Source organism: Microcaecilia unicolor, chromosome 1 (assembly GCF_901765095.1).
Source record: "Microcaecilia unicolor chromosome 1, aMicUni1.1, whole genome shotgun sequence".
Lineage (NCBI taxonomy): Eukaryota > Metazoa > Chordata > Amphibia > Gymnophiona > Siphonopidae > Microcaecilia > Microcaecilia unicolor.
Window position 1 is genome coordinate 724,355,613 of NC_044031.1, and position 20,637 is coordinate 724,376,249.

At 41.3% G+C, this 20,637-nt stretch overlaps 1 protein-coding gene across 1 annotated transcript in view; it reads left to right on the forward strand.

The window, feature by feature from the left end:
* Nucleotides 1–20,637, forward strand: part of PDE8A (phosphodiesterase 8A) — a 487,954-nt gene that overhangs the window by 266,257 nt on the left and 201,060 nt on the right. Inside the window, 1 exon segment of the mRNA XM_030189604.1 lies at nucleotides 17,737–17,793. Within this exon segment, the coding sequence (XP_030045464.1) occupies nucleotides 17,737–17,793 (57 nt within the window).

Sequence of the window (20,637 nt, forward strand, 5' to 3'; positions counted from 1 at the left end):
TGGATAGTGCTGTTCAGCAGTCTTTTAAGTTTTAAATGGGTGGCCAATAAAATTAAATATTTTGGTGTTTACATAACCACTGACTATTAGGTTTGTTCCAGGCAAATTGTCCTATATTATTGCATGAATTAAAGCTTGACCTTGATCGCTGGGACCACTTGTCCCTTTCCTGGTTTGGTCGAATAGCCACGATAAAAGTGAATCTTTTACCTAGGCTGTTATATTTATTTCAAGTCTTGCCTATACCTTTGCCTAGAGCTTTTGTTTCTTACCTTCAAAATCTCATGGCATGCTTTTATATGGAATATAACGAGTGTCTGAGATTGCCTCGTAGCATTCATTATAGGGATAGGAAACAGGGGGGTCTTGATGTGCCCACTTGTCTCTATCAAGCAGCTCAGGCGCATTTGGCCATTAAGCAGTTTTAAGCCCTTCCTCATAAACCATGGATTGTGTTGGAGCAGACTCAAGTTGGTCCTATGAACTTGGCCTCTTTGTTGTGTGTGCCTCCTCAGCATAGAGCGCTTGCACTGACCACTTGCCCCACTACTTGTTATTCTTTTCAGATTTGGGATTGCACAGGATGAGATTGAGACTTTGTTATCAAAATTTTCTCCTATTGTGTATAACACTCTTTTCCCACCTAGTCAAAGCCCTGCGGTCTTCAGACTGTAGCCTCTGATGCAGTTAGCTACTTGGGTAAGAAAATGAGAAGGCAGTCTGTCTACAATATCCACAGTTGAACAAAAGAGAAAGATTCTCCCAGGGTTCACAATCAGATTATCAACATGCCCATGTTTTGGCCAAGAGTACAGACTGCATCAGGGGCATTAAGAACCAGCTGGTGCGAACCTAAACACTCCACCAACGCAGGTCAGTGTGTGTCTTCCTGGGTCTGAAACATGTCAGGGACATCTGTACAACTTATTAAAGACTGTTTTTTCTTGAACAATGATGCTGACTTAATACCCCTTGAAAAGCTGGCTTGTGACTATCAGTTATAGCCAAGTGATCATTTTGCTTATTTGCAGCTCCCTCATTTCTTAACTTCAAAATCTAGTAAGCCTGTTGTCACGTGGGAAAACACTTTCCTGGAAGATTTATGTGAAAATGTTTGTAATGCACACAAATTAACTTCAGTGCTGTATCATTATCTTAGGGACAGACTGCCCCTTGATCTGTTTCATAGAGCTAAATGGGAAGCTGAGCTAGGTATTCGATATGAGGAGCATGATTGGAAGACAGTGGAAGTGGCGTTGCCACGCTTGTCTGGTGCTGTTAATTTAACCCATTCTCTTGAAAGTTAATGTATCATTGGTATCTTACTCCTGCCAGACCGTTATCACATTTTTCCTGCTGTTTTGGCACTTTGTTGGAGAAAATGTGGTGAGAGGAACTGTGGGACACATTTGGTGGACCTGTGTCAAGGTGCGTGCTTATTGGAAGACGGTGCAGTCTAAGCTGTCATCTTGGTTGGGTCTTCAGATACTATGACCCCTGGGGATCTTCTTGCTTAATAGACCACACTTGAGACAGCAGTGTCTTATCCAATATTGTCTAAATGCAGCACGACTCACTCTGGCTACTGCCTGGAAATCGGAGACTCTTACGTTTGTCTATAAATGGATTACAAAACTTTGGTTTATAGCTCATGTGGAAAAGATCATGGCACAGCATAACAAGACCCTGGCTAAATGGGAGCGCATATGTGAACCCTTTCTTACTCATTGCTCATAGCATTTGTTTATGGGTGTTAATTGCTCATTTGTTTTATTGCATAGTACGGTGGAGGAGGGAGGGGATTGGGAGGGAGTTGCGGAACAACTCAAAAAATTAGAGGTTTCTGTTTTTGAGAAGCGATTTGTTTTACATAATGTATATTTTATTTATGTTTGATATATATTGCCTTTTCTTTGCAACATTGACTTGCAGGCTTATTTTTGAAAGAGAAGGACGCCCATCTTTCGACACAAATCACATGATGGGTGTCCTTCTCACAGGATTGCCCAAATCGGCATAATCGAAAGCCGATTTTGGGCATCCTCAACTTCTTTCCGTCGCAGGGATGACCAAAGTTCACGGGGGCATGTCGGAGGCATAGCGAAGGCGGGACTGGGGCATGCTTAACACATGGGCGTCCTCGGTCGATAATGGAAAAAAGAAGGATGTCCCTGACGAACACTTGGACGACTTGGTCCTTTTTATTTTTACGACCAAGGCACAAAAATGTGCCCTAAATGACCAGATGACCACTGGAGGGAATCGGGGATGACTTCCTCTTACTCCCGCAGTGGTCACTAACCCCCTCCCACCCTAAACAAAATGTTAAAATATTTTTCCTGCCTCTATGCCAGCCTCAAATATCATACCCAGCTCCATCACAGCAGTATGCAGGTCCCTGGAGCAGTTTTAGTGGGTACTGTAGTGCACTTCAGACAGGCGGACCCAGGCCCATCCCCCCTACCTGTTACACTTGTGGTAGTAAATGTGAGCCCACCAGAAACCCACTGTACCCACATCTAGGTGCCCCCTTCATCCCTAAGGGCTATGGTAGTGGTGTACAGTTGTGGGGAGTGGGGTTTTTTGGAGGGGTTGGGGGGCTCAGCACACAAGGTAAGGGAGCTATGCACCTGGGAGCTTTTTCTGAAGTCCACTGCAGTGCCCCTTAGGGTGCTCGGTTGGTGTCCTGGCATGTGAGGGGGACCAGTGTACTACGAATGCTGGCTCCTCCCACGACCAAATGGCTTGGATTTGGTCGTTTCTGTGATGCTCGTCCTCAGTTTCCATTATCGCCGAAAATCGGGGACGACCATCCGTAAGGTCGACCTAAATGTTATGATTTGGGCGTCCCCGACCGTATTATTGAAACGAAAGATGGGCGTCCATCTTGTTTCGATAATACGGGTTTCCCCGCCCCTTCGCAGGGACATCCTACGAGGACGTCCTCAGGAAAACTTGGGCGCCCCTTTCGATTATGCCTCTAATAAAAAGACTTAAAAATATTTTAAAAAGAAACTCGAGAGCTGCTTTTTCTAGGAGCCTTCATAAGTGAGACAAGGGCCAAACAGTCCCAAGGCACAGTGCCTTCTGTAGCATAATCTGTACATGAAGCAGGCCTATCATGAAGTGAACAACCAACTGCAATTGTAAAACCAGAAGTTAGTTCACTGAAGCATGATATGCTGACAGTACACTTAGATGCACTCTGATAGAAGTCATAGATTAAGACTATATAAAATGATATAGATATTTTAAAATTGTTGTAGGGTGACATGTAATAGGGTCATGGCCATTAGCAGAGCGCCAGATTGAGAATCTCTTCCAGTTGAAAGCATATATTTGTCTAGGTTTCCGGGCAGCTATCAATATGATAAAGACTGCTTAATTTCCAGACTGTAAATGTCAGACTCTTGAGGTGTGGATGAAGAAGCCAATCTTTCTACTGTATGTGATTAACCTTGGGAACTGGAGTATTTTTCAAGGAGGTAGAACTTCTAGGTTCTGGAGGGCAGGGGAGCCAGTTCTGTTAAGGCCAGTAGGTGCTCTTAGGATCATTGCATAAGGGCTCTGCTAAAATTTGTGGAGTAGCCTAAGAATGAGTGGAATGGGGGACTAAGCATAAAGAAATTGTCATGTCCATGGGTTTTCTAGTGTATCTGGTGATCTGGTGTGAATTATAGCAGAGAAGGGAAAATGGAATAGTAGAGAGGAAACTTTGCATTCTCTTCACTGACAAGGAGGTTGACTTTGAGGTGTTCCTCACTCTTGAAAGATGGAAGTTTAAAAATGGTTGAATTGAGGGACTAATCATGCAGACGAAGCACACTGCTGAGCTTTGTTGGTCAACTGATTGAGGTCTGGGTATATAGGTGGCTTGTATGTGGCAAATTCCAGGATTCTAGATGCTTCTCAATAAAGAGAGCCTGAGCTCCCTTTTTGCTTGATTGTCACTTTGAACTGGAACAGAAAAAAAAAAACTTATTGTGAACCCTCTAGGGACAGAGAAAGCACCTGCATATAATGGCACAGTGCTGCGTACATCTAGTAGCACTATAGAAATGATAGTAGCGGTAGCATGAAAGGACATAGAAGATTGCTCTTGGTTGCAAGTGTTCTGTTGTGAAGAGTTGTTTGATTGCTTGACTATGTTCGCTGAGAATGGAGGTCTGAGATGAGGACCTCACCCTTGGCTGGAGGGATCTGTAGTGAGGACTGAGTGATGCTGCCACTGAATAGCATATGACCAAGTGAAGTTGGGTTGTGCATCCACCACTGTAACAACAGGTGAAGCTGAGCAGGATGTTACAGAATAGTGGAGAGAGGTTGGGAAAGTTTATTCCACTGAAATTTGAGAACCACTGAGAATGCTGCCTTTTCAGAGTAACTAGTGGAACCACATGAACAGCTGCCATCATATACCTGAGCATCTGTAAATAAACTGTGGCAGTGACTCTGGGCACTGGTCATATGGCTTGAACATGGACCATGAGCGTCCAGACCCTGTTACCTGAGAGAAATGCTCTGGATTATATACTGTCCAAAACAACTCTTTTGAAGTAAATGACATAGGCTGGATGAAAAGGGGATTTGTGAAAATTAATCAGAATGATGAAAGCCTAATCTCATTTACGGATGGCACCATTAGACTACGGGTTCTCAACCCAGGCCTTGGCATACACCAAGCCAGTCCGATTTTCATGAAATCCACAGTGAATATGCCTGAGATAAATTTGCATGCACTGCCTCCATTGTATGCAGATCTATCTCATGAATATTCATTGTGGGTATCCTTAAGAACTGATTGACTGGGTGTGTCTTGAGGACTGGGTAGAGAACCCATACATTAGACAAGGCCCAAGTTTCAGTGCAGTGATGACACCAGAGCGTACTGCTTAATGTAATGGATAAGGTAAGCTGTGAACACGATTTTAGAACCAGTGCTAATCCTTGATCCTAAATAGCAGATTACTTCCTGTGATCATATTAGCAACTGTATTTTGAATTAACTAAAGACTATACAGTTTCTTAGGCAAACTTGTATACATGACATTACAGTGGTCCAGATGTAAAAGGAGTGATTTGTCTCCGGTCAGAATGATGCAGAAAAGGTGGGATTTGACACACTAGCCTAAGACTGAAAGTGGAGAAGCTTGATGGTTTGTTGAGACCCAGCCATTTTTTTAAAACATAAGCCTTAGAGCCTCCCCCTTTCATTGAAAGTGGGGGGCATCATTGAAGGCATGATGAGATGGAGCAATGAAGCTAGTTTGGAGGATCAGCAGGTAGTCATTTTCAAATCCAGTGGTTCATACAGCTGGCCCAGATTGGTGGACAAGGAGAAAAACAGAGGATACTGTAGGGCTAGGAGGGCAGAGTCTATGCAGGATGAGTCCTCATGCCTCATTCGAAAAGGTGCCTTGAATAGCTGAATAGCTGTGCACTCACCTATTGGTGACATGTTTGTTAAAAGTTATTTTGTTAAGTGGGTTTTCCCTAAAGTTGTTACTTGTTGCAACTGAGTGAAGTGACTTGAATCAGTTGTGTAGAGGAAGCTAGTGGAAACCCATTAGGATAGCTTTGGCAGTGTCAGTTGATGGTATCCAAAGTGGAGGATATTTCCATGTCCCTTTGGACCCCTGCTAGGAACAGGGGGAGGGGGGTTTCAATCTGGGAGGTCTTCTGGTGAGCAGCAGAGGCCCCAGTGGATTATGAGATTGGTGCTACTGAGCTCAGGATGCCAACTGCTTCATTTATTCCAAGAATTGTGTTGGGAGAAAAGTGGGAATGATTCAGCCCCTCAACTTGATGTTGGGTTAAGAGTACCATAAGATGGTGCCATTGCATCTTATTTAAAGTATTCAGAATGGGATGTGATGCTCTTGACTACTTTTGCTAAAAAATATTTATGACAAACCTTTTTACTCATTAGTTTAAGAATGAAGACGCTTTGGGAAAAGAGTGGCAGAAAGTTGATAAGAAGGCTGCTATAATAACAATCATTGTAACTTTGGTCAGAGGAACTTTTATTGCCTGCTGTGGAGTGAGTAATAGAAAATATGGTTTGTTATATGGTTTGGTGTTGACACATGGGAGTCTCACTTTACAGGGTTTAATAAATTCAAACTATAAAAAAGGATAATTTTTTTATTGTGAGGGAGGATAAGGTCATAGCAGAGCCAGCATGGGTTTAGCAAAGGGAGGTTATGCCTTACTAATCTGTTAGAATTCTTTGAATGCATGAATAAGCACTTGTATAAAGGTGAGCCGTTCAATGTAGTGTTGGATTTTTAGAAGGCTTTTGATAAAGACCCTTATGAGAGACTCCTTTGGAAATTAAAAACTCATGGGATTTTAGGCAATATCTTACTGCAGATAAGTAGCTGGTTAAAAGATAGGAAGAGTAGGACTTAATGATCATTTTTTTTCGATGCCAATAGGTGAGTTTAGTAAGTTAAATATTGGTACCTCAGGTACCAATATTTAACTTACTGATTAATGATCTGGAAACACGTGCAATTAGTGAAGTGATCAAATTTGCAGATGACATAGTATTCAAAGTAGTTGAAACATAAACAGACTGAGGAGTTGCAGAAGGATCTTGCCAGACTAGAGATCTGGGCATCTAAATGGCAAATGAAATGTAATGTGGCCAAGTGCAAATTGATTAATGTAGGGAAAAATAATCTTAACGATAGGTATATACTAATGGGTTCCATATTTGGAGTCACCTCTGGTGGTCAAAAAAGCAAATAAAAGAAGAATTATTCAGAATAGAATGAAAATAAAATGGAGAATATCAAAATGCCTCTATAGATCCATGATGCTTCTTCACTTTGCGTATTGTGTGTGCAGTCATGGTCTCCTACATTATCGCAGTGCAAAACGCCCAAGTCAGGGACATTCAAAATATAGTAAAAAAGGACGCCCATCTTCCAGAACCGCCAAAGGACATCCCCAAGACATGTTTTTACTTGCCAACATTTGCCATACGAACGTCCTTAGGCGGTTCTGTGAGAAAGATGTCCTTATTACTATACTTTGGACTTCTCTGATGTACCTGGTTGTTCCACAGATACAGTGAATGTAGTTGCGGACATTCAGATACGGGAAATATAAGGAACATTCATAAGTGCAAAGTACAGTAATAAGGACGTGTTTCTCACAGAACTGCTGAAGGGTTGTTCCTATGGGTCTTGGGCTGCAGCAGGAGTTTGAGCTGGTCACAAAGGTGCTGAATGGCAGCCCTATCAAACCGGTAACTAGTGAGACACTGCAGGTCAGTGAGGTCTAGGGGGCCTGAAAACTCTGGGGCGTGCATACCTCCTACAGTGCCTCCCCTCTTCCTCCAACATCTAAGCCACCTGTGCATTTAGTGCCTCAATTTCCCCACACTACAGGTGCAATGCAGTGACACCAGTGCTCACCTCTCCCTACCAACTTGGTGAAACACAGCAGCAACAAACAGAAGCTGCTACTCACTCTCCCACCACTGACAAACAATGCGGTCACACACAGCAGAGCCACACTGCAAGCACTCTCTGACCTACTGCAAACTCTCCTGCCACACCCTCTAGCCACTCACTCCAAGCAGCAAACGACAGTCTTCACAAATACGGTGCAGCAGTACACAGTACAAAGAGACAAACAGGTAAGGGAATGAAATATGAACTTGGGGACAGTGAATGGAGAGGGATAGGGGGAGGGGATGGGGGAGATAGAGGAAGAAGTAGTGGTGTCTGGGTTTGGGGGCTAGAAGGGGTAGGGAAAGCTGAATAGGTAAAACACAAAAGAGGCAGGTGAGAGTGAAAACGTTCCAACTAGGGGACACAGACAAAGGTAACAGGTACTCAACAAACTCTCAGCTTTCTCTCCAAACAACGATTCAGCATTCTCTCCCAACAACGATCTCGCCACTCTCCATCTCCACAAAATCGCTAATGGGTTTAAAGACAACTTCCCCCTTGCCCTGGTCGCTTTTATTTCAAGTCTAACTAAGGACACCCACGTTCCCACCCATGCGAAACCATTTCGCTAGCCGTTATACGTTGAAGGCGCCCATCTCGTAACGCCGCCCATAACACGCCCCCTGTGGAGACTACCTTAGATGGGTGTCCTTGCACTGAGGACGTCCTGCGGACCTGTTTCGATTATTGGATTTGGACGGCCTTCTGTCACTGGGACGCCCATGTGCCTTTTGTGTTGCTTTTTGGACGCCCTTCTCTTTCGAAAATGAGCCTGATAATGTACTATATTACAATGTCAACACAATACGTAATAAAACATTTTCATAGACTGCCTAGAGTATAAGCAAAGATGGAACGTATAGATAAGATAAAATAGAGTAACAGGAGTTAGAAAATAAGGGGATTAATTTAAAGAAAGTTGCAAATGAGGTCAGAAAGATGCTTGAATACTATCTCCATAATTATACCCTCCCCAAAATAAAAACAAAAGAAAAAGAAGACGTTCCACAGAATACATTTCTTGACATCAAATACAAGGGCTTCCAAGTGAGAAGGCTCAGAATGCATATATTTAACACCCCAGTGTGAAATCGAACATCTACAGGAAAAGCATAAATAAAAAAAGAAGCACTGATAGCAAGAATTTGGAGTCTACGTTACAAAAATTGTGTCGTTTGTAATTGGGTAATCCTTTATTACTTTCTGTCCACAATCTAAAATATATTTCATAGAAAAATATGTTTAATACAACAGTCTTGTATTTTTCCTTAAAAAATGTGACCACTAAGGTAACTGTGGAAGAGATCAAATCTTGGGATGTCTTAAGAAAATGACCTTCAGTTTGGTCAGATGTAGGAAATTAAATTTAATACAGTTTTGAAATCCGAATACTCTCATCAGTTATTTGTATAACATCTTAATAATAACAAAGATGCAAGAAGATGAGATTTAACTATTAATTTCCTTTCCGTTAGTCCTGCCAGACCAGTCCAGAACCCACCCAGGGAAGTCGCAGCTGACAAATTCAGAAAGCTAACTGTAAGTGCAGCATTGTCCACGCCTGTAGTTATAACACTTGTAGCCTTGGAATAGAATATTGTCTTTTTCTTTAATTAGTGACCCTTGAGTGAATTTTTTTGACTTCATCAGATTGGTTGAGGTAGTGAATTGGAAATCCAAACAACAATTGCCTTCAGTTATTTTAGCTTTGACGGGATACTGAGGAACTGAAGGCAGCACCAGCTCCCTATAAGGGAGTGAATTCAGCTCTGACCTTTTTCTTCTATGTATGTACTTCCAGGGGGACATAATTTTCTCATCTGGCAGGACTAAAAGAAATTAACTAAGAAAAGGGACAATTATTCTATACTATTCCTCCGAAATTGTATGACAAAAATTAAATAAGAATAGATCTATGCTTTTTTATCTGAAATTACTATTTATTGTTATAATATTTCTATCTAGCTCATGTGAAAATTATCAAGCATATCTTGTTCTTATACATATTATTCTCCACAATGCAATGGTTAATAATATACAGGCAAGTAACAATTTTGAACCTAATTAACCTTCATAGTCCATATCTTCTTCAAAATAGTATAAACCATTGTCTCATGTTCAAAAGTCCATATGGTCGAAAATTTGTTACTAATCCCGTTGTGACGTATTAATTCAGTCCATATATATCCTTGTTCAACCAGATTCGTTGACTATATGGTCAAACTATAGGTAGTTTCCACAAATATTTCTATCAACAGTCTGTATGCAAGAAAGTTCTTGCAGCTCTACACAGTGCTGTGTTTCGCCGTTGGCATCCTCAGGAGCTGTTTATAAATTGCTAAAATGTAGCAACTTACCAACACGATTCATCCGCTGTATATATTTTCTCAATAATGGTAGAATTAGACAATATTCATCTTAATTCTCACTGACACAAACCCTCAGACAGGAGACCAATCTGGTAGGTTTGTCCTGTGTACATCTGAACAATGAGAAGCATAGGCGCATTGTGGAGAATAATTTGTATAAGAACAAGATATGCTTGATAATTTTCACATGAGCTAGATAGAAATATTATAACAATAAATAGTAATTTCAGATTTAAAAAAAACATAGATCTATTCTTATTTAATTTTTGTAGGACTAAACGCAAATTAACAGGTAAATTTACATTTCATCATGATACCATGGACTTGGTTAGGTCTGCTGAATGTGCATTTCAGTCTTTTGTATGAAAGTTTGTTTGCCTTGCTTAAGAATAAGGTTGATAACATTTGGGCAGATCTGTCTGGCTAGAATATATCAATTTGAAGAAGAACCTGCCACTGATAGACTGTGCCAGTGTGTCAGGAGACTTTCTTGAGGCGTTTTCTGTAGTAGGGTATGGGAAAGTAGATGTATTAAAAATGATGCAGCCTGTGCTGAGCTCTTTTGTTTCATGTCTTGCTATTGAGAGCAGTGTGTTTTGAAAGAAAGGACTGAGGATATTATTACATCTCTTAAGGATAGTTATGTACTTGCTTCATTAAAACGCTCTTCCTTATCTTAGTAAACTTATAGAAATGGCAGTCTTACAGCAACTACAAGAGCATAGAATGGTTTTAATAAGTTTTATGGTATATAGATATATTTTTGATATTTATTTTATTTAAAACATATCTATATGTTTTATTTAAAACATATCAAATGAGGACATTGACATCAGAAATAATAAACTGTTTCAGTCACTGATCGAAATGCAGACGTTCAGAATAAATGACAGTAATGCATTTTTGGCCACGTCCTTATTCCACTGTATGAGCTCAATGTGTTAGCTAATATCAGATATTCAGTTGTAAATGTTTCCTTGCTTATGACTTGTTTATTAAGAGAGAGCAATCTATTGGGATGTTTAAGTCTGCTGAGGGTTTTGTTTCCATAGACGCTAGTCCTCCTGAGATTCTTCATCAAGCCAGGGATAAAAGATATCTGTACAGTATACAGTTATGTTTACTAGGATGAATTATGTAATGTATATTCTATAAACTGAGGCCAAAACAAATCTCAGATGGGACGAGTGCTGTGATTAGGTAATATGCTTATCTATATATTACATATATACAGGGGGATGAACAAAAGTCAACGCGAGCGTGCAAGCCCATTAGCCCCGTTTTTGCACACGCTTTTAACAATGTGGAATGATCAGCATGTTTACCGCCATAAACTGCAAGCGTGCCAGGCACTTGCGCACATGACATTTAAATGTAGTCAATCTCATGTAAATAAGGTCATTTCGCGTTCCTCCTGGATGATCAAAAGCTAGCGCCTCACGAACAGAGGTGTTGAACGCCGCTATGCCGAAAAACAGCGCCGCAGAACAACGCCAGGTCCTAGCTGGCGTTCTTGTGGCACAGGTCCCACCCCGAAAAAAAACTTCAAAAACTTTTGTCTTTTTTTTTTTTTTAAGAGTATATTCTTCGCTGTGCCTCCTTCCCTGTGACTGCAGTTGAGGACGTCCAAAATGTGGATGTTCCTGTAAGAAGGACATCCATGCCTTTGCTATGCTTCCGACACCCTTTTATTTATTTGGATTTTGGATCACAAATAGCAGCAGTGGGATTTGAACCGGCTATCTCTGGATTGCAACACCAGTGCTCTAACCACTAGGTCACTCTGCTACTCCTCCACTCTCCTCCACTCCCTTGAAATTTGGCCATCCCTGTGGGGGGGGGGGGCAGTATGCAGGCCCCTGGGGGGGTATGTGTGTGTCAGCGGAGGCATAATGAAGGCATGGACGTTCTTCTTTCAAACATTTTGGATGTCCTCAACTGCCCCCCCACAGGGATGGCCAAATTTCAAGGGGATGAGTAGAGTGGAGGAGTGGCAGAGTGGCCTAGTGGTTAGAGCACTGGTCTTGCAATCCAGAGGTGGCTGGTTCAAATCCCACTGCTGCTACTTGTGATCCAAAATCCAAATAAATAAAGCAGGTGTTGGAGGCATAGCAGGCATGGATGTCCTCACAAACATCCACATTTTGGACATCCTCAACTGCCTTTGCAGATGGCCGGCCATATGGATGTCTGGCGCCATTCGATTATTCCCCGCTTTATGACAGGACGCAATGACAAAACGACAAGCAGCCCTACGCACATGCGTGCTGTTCGTAGCCTAGCACGTCTGATTAGTGCGCATGCGTCCTGGCTACTTAGCTTCATTTAACTACGCTGAAGCACCGCTGCATATATCTGCATACATTAACTTCTGATCATGCCATAGCGCAACACCGTGCTACTACAGCGTTGGAAGAGCGGTATTTCCAGAGCGGTATCTAAAATAGCGCTGGGGTTTGATCATCTGCCTGATAGAGAGGGACTTGAATCTGCAACCTTTGGTTCTCGACCTTGGTTCATAGGCAGCTGCTCTAACCATTAAGCTACATAAGAGAGGCAACCAAATGTGGCCCGTTTCTCTGAGGACAAGCAAGATGACAACCTCCACAATTAAGATGATATCACAGATAGGGCTGTACCGAATATTTGTACTGTATTCGATTTGATTTGGGCCAGAATAATGCCCTTGAATACATTATTTGTATTCAGCTGAATAGTGATTTAAATTCTAATTCGAATAATCCGGGGCTGTACTGTGCTAAATCCTACTGAAATGAACTCTGATTTCACGTTGCTTCTTTTATTATTTGATATGTTAAAGCTCAGTGCCCATGATTCATATTTGGTATTCGTGTTCGGCCAAATAGTAAAATGCTGTTCAACACAGCTCTAATCACAGATATCAGCCTGCATTGGAGACTTTTCCAGAAGCTGTGTGTAGTGTTTTAGAGTGCTTTTTAAGCAAGTGTGGAACATCCCGCATTGACATTGCAGTTACTGTGTGCAGTCATGGTGGGGCCTCAGACTTGGGAGTTGCATATAGAGGATGGGTTTACTGTTGTGACCTGTAGTAGAAAAAAAATATCTCTTTGAAGATTGTCAAAAAAGACCAGCTCAAATAAGATGCTTCCATGCTAAAGACTTCATAAAATGTAAGTTTATAACTGTAGCAAAATAAATAAAAACAATTAGCATTCTTTTTTAAAAGGCAATACAATTTTTTTTTAAAAATGGAGGATACACACCTGCACTGTATCAGCTTTGATTTACACTCCATTTCTCCTTAAAGGGTAACTTGTGCCACCTAGTTATAATTTATATCTTACAAAAATACTTTTTTAAAAAAATCTTAATACCCCATCAGTAGCAGGCTACTTGGCATAGTCCCATGCAGCTTTCAAGTTAATACCAAGAGCAGGGTTTTGACTGGGTCCAGACGTATCATATCAAGTGTTCTTATTTGAATTCTGAGAGCCCTCCTCCTTGGGGGCAGGCTAAGATTTTTCACAACCTGACCCTTAACAGTAATAGCATGAGACTAACCCTAGGTTAGTCAAGGGTGCCATTTTGCATAAAGAAACTGCCAGGAGCTCCCCATTAGATCCCAGAGATATTCTAATAAGTGTTAAAGGGGGAGGGGGAGGAACAGGACCAGTCCAACTATCCTGTTTAATAAGGATTGGAGTGGGGGACACAGATTCATAATGATGTGGCAAAACTAGTGACAAGGAGGGGGAAGTGAGGGGGCTAGCACCATCATGATTTTTCAGACTTAGGGGGCATTGGAGAGGGACTTGGCATTCTTTTTCTAAGTGGAGGGGCAATGTTTTAAAACTGGTAGGCATCTTGGACACCATCCCTGGTAGCATCGGCTTGTATATTAGCAGGCCAGTGCTCTCTCAGGAAAGTTAATTTTCAACTATTAATTCAGCTTGTGAGGTTTAATGCAAGTGTTTATTTTGTATAATAATGAGCTGCTTTGTATAGATTTACATGCTTTACAGTACCCTTTTTTTTAAAGCATGGGTTGCAGTAAAAAAATACATTCTTGGGTTAAACTGTTGCCAATTAATATATTAATTGGCAAGTGCAACTTTTAGGAAAGACACCTTAGACTGTGAACCCTCAAGGGACAGGGAAATGCCTACTTTGCCTGAATACCTTGAGCTACCAATGAAAAGGTGAGCTAAATCTAACGCCTGTGTTTACAAAGGCAGTCTATAGGCGCTTTAGCATTTTTAATGGGCGTTAAACACTAAGGCACATCAAATGCTAATGTGCCTATAGGATTGTATTGGTGCATTAATATTTAATGTGCCTTAACTTTAAACTCAAACAAGACCAGGAAACCATGATCCTCATCGCCCTGTTTTGGCTTTGGTAGATATGGTTCCTTCTTCTTCTGGAATTATCCAGAACCATGGAGACTGGACTGTTTTCTGACCCTTATAACACAGAATACTACTACTACTACTACTACTATTTAGCATTTCTATAGCGCTACAAGGCGTACGCAGCGCTGCACAAACATAGAAGAAAGACAGTCCCCTGCTCAAAGAGCTTACAATCTAATAGACAAAAAATAAATAAAGTAAGCAAATCAAATCAATTAATGTGAACGGGAAGGAAGAGAGGAGGGTAGGTGGAGGCGAGTGGTTACGAGTCAAAAGCAATGTTAAAGAGGTGGGCTTTCAGTCTAGATTTAAAGGGATCTAGATTTAAAGAATAAGGGATCTCTTCTGCTTCCCAACCTCCAATCTCTGGATCTCACAGTCTGTTTACTTTTTTGAAACTCCTGGAGGACTTTCCTATGAAGAGAGGCTGAGAAGGCTAGGGCTTTTCAGCTTGGAGAAGAGACGGCTGAGGGGAGATATGATAGAAGTGTATAAAATAATGAGTGGAATGGATCGGGTGGATGTGAAGCGACTGTTCACGCTATCCAAAAATACTAGGACTAGAGGGCATGAGTTGAAGCTACAGTGTGGTAAATTTAAAACGAATCGGAGAAAAGTTTTCTTCACCCAACGTGTAATTAGACTCTGGAATTTGTTGCCGGAGAACGTGGTACGGGCGGTTAGCTTGACGGAGTTTAAAAAGGGGTTAGATAGATTCCTAAAGGACAAGTCCATAGACCGCTATTAAATGGACTTGGAAAAATTCCGCATTTTTAGGTATAACTTGTCTGGAATGTTTTTACGTTTGGGGAGCGTGCCAGGTGCCCTTGACCTGGATTGGCCACTGTCGGTGACAGCATGCTGGGCTAGATGGACCTTTGGTCTTTCCCAGTATGGCACTACTTATGTACTTATGTACTTATGTAGGGTGTCTCCAGGGTTTTGCTGGCTTCTAGGAAAGATTCTACTAAGAGGTGTTATTCTTTCAAATGGAAGAAGTTTGCAGCGTGGTGTGAAAGCAAGGCCCTAAATCCTTTTTCTTGCTTTACACTTCCTACTTGAACACCTTCTACACCTCTCTGAGTCTTGTCAAGACCAGCTCTGTAAGGGTTCACCTCAGTGCAATTAGTGCTTATCGTGTAGAGGTTAAGCCTATCTGTGGACAGCCACTTACTGTGCAATTCGTGTGAGGTTTTACTATTAACAAAGCCCCAGGTCAAACCTCCGCCTGTATTGTGGGACCTCAGTATCATCCTTACCCAGCTGATGAAAGCTCCTTTCGAGTCTCTGGATTCCTGTCCTCTGAAGTACTTGACTTAGAAGGTCTTGTTTTTGGTGGCAGTTACTTCAGCTCGCGGGGTCAGTGATCTTGAGGCCCTAGTAGCAGATCCGCCTTACACAAAATTTCATCACAACAGAGTTCTCCGTTTCCACCCTTCCTAAGGTGGTGGAGTTCCATCATAATTAGTCAATTGTTCTGCCAATATTTTCCCAAACTGGATGCCCATCCTGGTGACAGCGCACTGCAAGCCTTGGCCTTTTACCTGTAGCGGACTAGGCACTATAGAGAGTCCACTCAACTTTTTGTTTGTTTTGATCCCAACAAGATGGAGTTAGCCATTGATAAGTGCAATCTGCCAGCCAATTTGAAAGAGTGCAACTCTTTTACTTATGCCCAGACTGGGCTAACCCTAAAGAGTCATGTCAAGGCTCATAATGTCAGATCCATGGCTGCATCAGTAGCCCACATGAGATCAGCCTCTATTGGATTTGCAAGGCTGCAATGTGGTCTTCAGTCCACACATTCACATTCCACTACTGTCTTGAGCAGGATATCCAACGTGGCAGTCGGTTTGGTCAGACAGTTCTACAGGATTTGTTCGGAGTCTAAAATTCAACTCCACCCTCCTAGGCAAGTTTTATTCTGCTTCAGGCTGCATCCTCACAACTAGTATGTATATAGTTTAAAGTTGACTTTGGCCTTGCCATAGCAGGTCCCCATTGGCCTTATGTTGTTTTCGGTGAGCCTGGGAACTAGGGATTCCCACATGTAAGAGTATTATGGCCTGCTTGTCCTTGGAGAAATCAAAGTTACTTACTTGTAGCAGGTGTTCTTTGTGGACGGCAGGCCAGTTAGTCTTACATACTCTCCGACCTCCCCTGGGAGTTGGATTTAATATAGTTCTTTGGGTCCCGCGCTTGCAACGTAAGCTGGAAGGCACCCACACGTGCGCAGTGGAAATGCTGCCTCAAACTCTTAAAGTGAAACTACACTAGGCAGCGTTTTCCGCACCGGGCTCCATGGATGACGTCACCCACATGTAAGACTATTGACCCGCTGTCCTCGGAGAACACCTGCTACAGGTAAGTAACTTCACTGTTTTGGGGGAGAACAGAATCACTTGGTTTAATATGAGTTTCTCTGCTTATGTTTTTTTCTTAATAGCCCTTTTATATTATTGCCCATTGTATTTTGCAAGTTTTTAGAAAGGAAAACCCACAGCTGAAATTTGTATAATCTGTTTTTGCTTACTGTCACTGGTGCAAAAGTCATTAGATAATATTTAATGCTACATGTATAACAATTTTTGTTTCATGATGAGGAAAATCTGGAGGGAATGATAAGGACCAGTAGAAGGCTGTATTTCCTGTGGAAAGTTGCAGTCTTATGCAGCTTTCTTAGTAGATTCATAAGTACGAAGTATCAACTTTATATTTAAAGCCTTCAACCACTCAGAGGGTACAGAGATAAAAGCACACCTTTATTCAAAACTGAATTAAAATCCTATATTTCTGGGTTTGCAATCATTGCTCTGGTGACATTGACAGAATACCAGTGACATTTCACAGTAGTCTGCTTTACTCAAGAGGGAAAGCATATCAATTTCCTGTTTTCTTTCTTAACATTTTGATGCTGTAAAGACTTCAGGTGCAGTGTAAGTGTTCCTCGATAGTTCTCTGTGACTTTCAGTTCTGATCCTTGAGTGATTTACTGCATTTGAACTGTTGAGAGAGGCTGCTTACATACACAGCATATGTTTATGTGAAATATTAGTATTATCTGTGTGCTCTTTCCTCATATGGTAAAATGGATTCGTAAGTGTTTTCTAATCACAGAGAAACATTTTGAGCACCGTCCTTTTCTTAAAAATATATCTTTCAGAAGAATTTCTATTAAAATGTGCAAATCTGCTGGGGCAGCAGTTTGATTTTCTACCAATGCTTAAAGTACAAGACATCAGTTGGTTGCCGGTCTTGAATAAGAGACCGCATATTTGCACTTACAACATGCTTGTCACTTTTAATTAATGGTGTAAATATTGCATATATTGCATTTTAAGAGACATAGGGCACTTTGTGAAGGAACATAGCTTGAAAAGAAATGAATCTGCTCTTTACTACAGACTCTGTTTTTTAATGTGGTGGAACAGTATGTTTTCTATCCTTACATATGAATACTCTGTACATTCACCTCTGTATTTTACAGTGTTCTATTTTTCTCTTTCCTAGGGATCAGTAAGAGAAGTACAGCTTGGCCCCATGAGACTTCACCAAGATCAACTTCAGGTACAACTTTAAAATATAAGTGAAAATCAAAGTGAATATTGCATTTGATAAGAACTTTGTTTTCCTTTAAAAATATGCCAACTCTTTTTTTAAAATGCTTTTTTTTTGTTTTTGCACTAGTTGGCACTTCAAAAGATCAAATAATACTTGCTCCACAAGCATATTCATTTTCCTTTGTTGTTGCTAGGGTGTTATTTCTGATTTGAGGTCCACCAGGGGCAGAGGAACATCTTTTTAGCTTGAGCAAGCCAAACTAAATGCTGCGCCCTGTTTACTTTAACAGTACTAAGGGTGCACTAGCGTTTTTAGCATGCGCTGAACGCTAAAGTCGTCCATAGAAACATATGGGTGACTCTAGTGTTTAGCGTGTGCTAAAAACACTATCACACCTTAGTAAATGGCCCTCTGTCTCTGCTCCCCATCCCCTGGTTGCCGATGCTCTTTAGGACAAAAAATTGGTAGGGTCATAGCCCCTGTGACCAACCCGTTCTGTTGCCTCTGAGGCCCACAATGCCATGTATGCAGGGCTCAGCAGAACTGTTTCAATACACTCCCTAGCTTTTAGGGTCATTATTATTATTAGACCCTGAAAAATGAAAGTGGTTTGCCTGGATTATATCATAGTGTAGGATACTGAAGAGAAAACGGAGGACGAGAGGCAAGGTTATGTTCTATCAACAACATGGATCAAAACTTGGTGTAAAGAAGAGTTTCAGATATATCAGGGGCTTGTACTTGAAGCAGTAAATGGCTATACTTTATTAATGGCTTATAACATTGAGAGCAAAAAGAATCTTGCATGGATGGATGTTTAAATTAAAGCAACACTTCTTAAACCTGTCCCGAAGACCCCCACGTTCAATTAGGTTTGAACATACCATAATTCATGAAATAAATTTGTATGTATTGGGCTTCCAATTTATGTAAATTTTTCTCAGGGATAATGATTGTGAATATATGAAACCCTGGCTGGGTTTGGTGTCTCCAGGACATAAGAATAGCCATACTGGGTCAGACCAATGGTCCATTTAGCCCAGTATTCTGCTTCCAACAGTGGCCAATCCAGGTCACAAGTACCCAACAGAAACCCAATTAGTAGCAGCATTCCATGCTACCAGTCCTGGGGCAAGCAGTGACTTCCTCCATGTCCATCTCAATAACAGACTATTGACGTTTCCTCCAGGAACTTGTCCAAACCTTTTTTAAATCCAGATATGCTAACCGCTGTTACCACATCCTCTAGCAGCAAGTTCCAGAGTTTAACTATTCTTTGAGTGAAAAAATATTTCCTCCTATTTGTTATAAAAGTATTTTCATATAATTTAATTGAGTATTCTCTGGTCTTTATAGTTTTTGAAAGAGTGAAAAATTGATTCACTTCTACTTATTCTACACCACTCAGGATTTTATAGACCTCAATCATATCCTCCCTCAGCCTTCTGTTTTCCAAGCTGAAGAGCCCTAACCTCTTTAGCCTTTCCTCATATGGGATGAGTTCTATCCCCTTTATCATTTAGGTTGCTCTTCTTTGAACCTTTTCTAATTCCGCTATCTTTTTTTTTATATATATATGGTGAATGCAATACTTAAGGTGAGGTCGCACCATGGAGCCATACAGAGTCATTATAATATTCTCAGTCTTATTTTGCATCCCTTTCCTAATAATTCCTAGTATCATGTTCGCTTTTTTGGCTTCTGCTGCACACTGGGCAGAAGATTTCAGTGTATTGTCTACAATGACACCTAGATCATTTTCTTGAGTGCTGAATCCTAAGATGGACCCTAGCATCAGATAACTATGATTTGGATTATTCTTCCCAATGTGCACCACTTTGCATTTGCAAGCACAAAATGGGTGAAAGTGAAGAAAGCTCCAATGAACCAAGGCAAACAAGGAGTAAGAGAATCCAAGAATTTTAATTCAAAATCAGCTGAACCCAAAAAAAGACCCACTTTGCATTTGTCCATATTAAATTTCATCTACCATGTGGATGCCCAGTTTTCCAGTTTCCTAAAGTCTTCCTGCAGTTTTTTACAATCTGCATGTGTTTTGACAACTTTGAATAGTTTTATGTCATCTGCAAATTTAATCACTTCACTCATTCTGATTTCCATATCATTTATAAATATGTCTAATAGCACCGGTCTCAGTACACATCCTCCTCTGTTGAGAAAAATGGCAGTTTAACCATACCCTCTGTTTTTTTTATCCAATAGCCAGTTCCTAAGTCACTTCACTGGCTCCCTATCCATTTCCTCATTCAATTCAAACTTCTTTTACTGATCTATAAGTACATTCACTCTACCGCTCCCCAGTACCTCTCCACTCTTGTCTCTCTCTACGCCCCCCCCTCGGGTACCCCGTTCTGTGGATAAATCTCTCTTGTCTGTGCTCTTCTCCTCTACTGCTTCCAGACTCCGTTCCTTTTATCTCGCTGCACCTCACGCCTGGAATAGACTTCCCAAGCCTGTACGTCTAGCCCCGTCTTTGGCCGTTTTCAAATCTAGGCTAAAAGCCCACCTCTTTAACGCTGCTTTTGACTCCTAACCGCTATTCACTTGCCCTGTACCCTTTTATCCCCACCTCTTTAATTCTCTTACCTCTTAGTTGTTCTGTCTGTCTGCCTGTCCTATTTAGATTGTGAGCTCTTTGAGCAGGGACTGTCTTTTCATGTATGGTGTACAGCGCTGAGTATGCCTTGTAGCGCTATAGAAGTGATAAGTAGTAGTAGTAGTAGTAGTAGAAGGATATTGCCTCCTATCCCATGACTGATTTTTCTCAATAGTCTCTCATGAGGAACTTTGTCAAAACCTTTCTGAAAATCCAGATGTGCTACATCAACC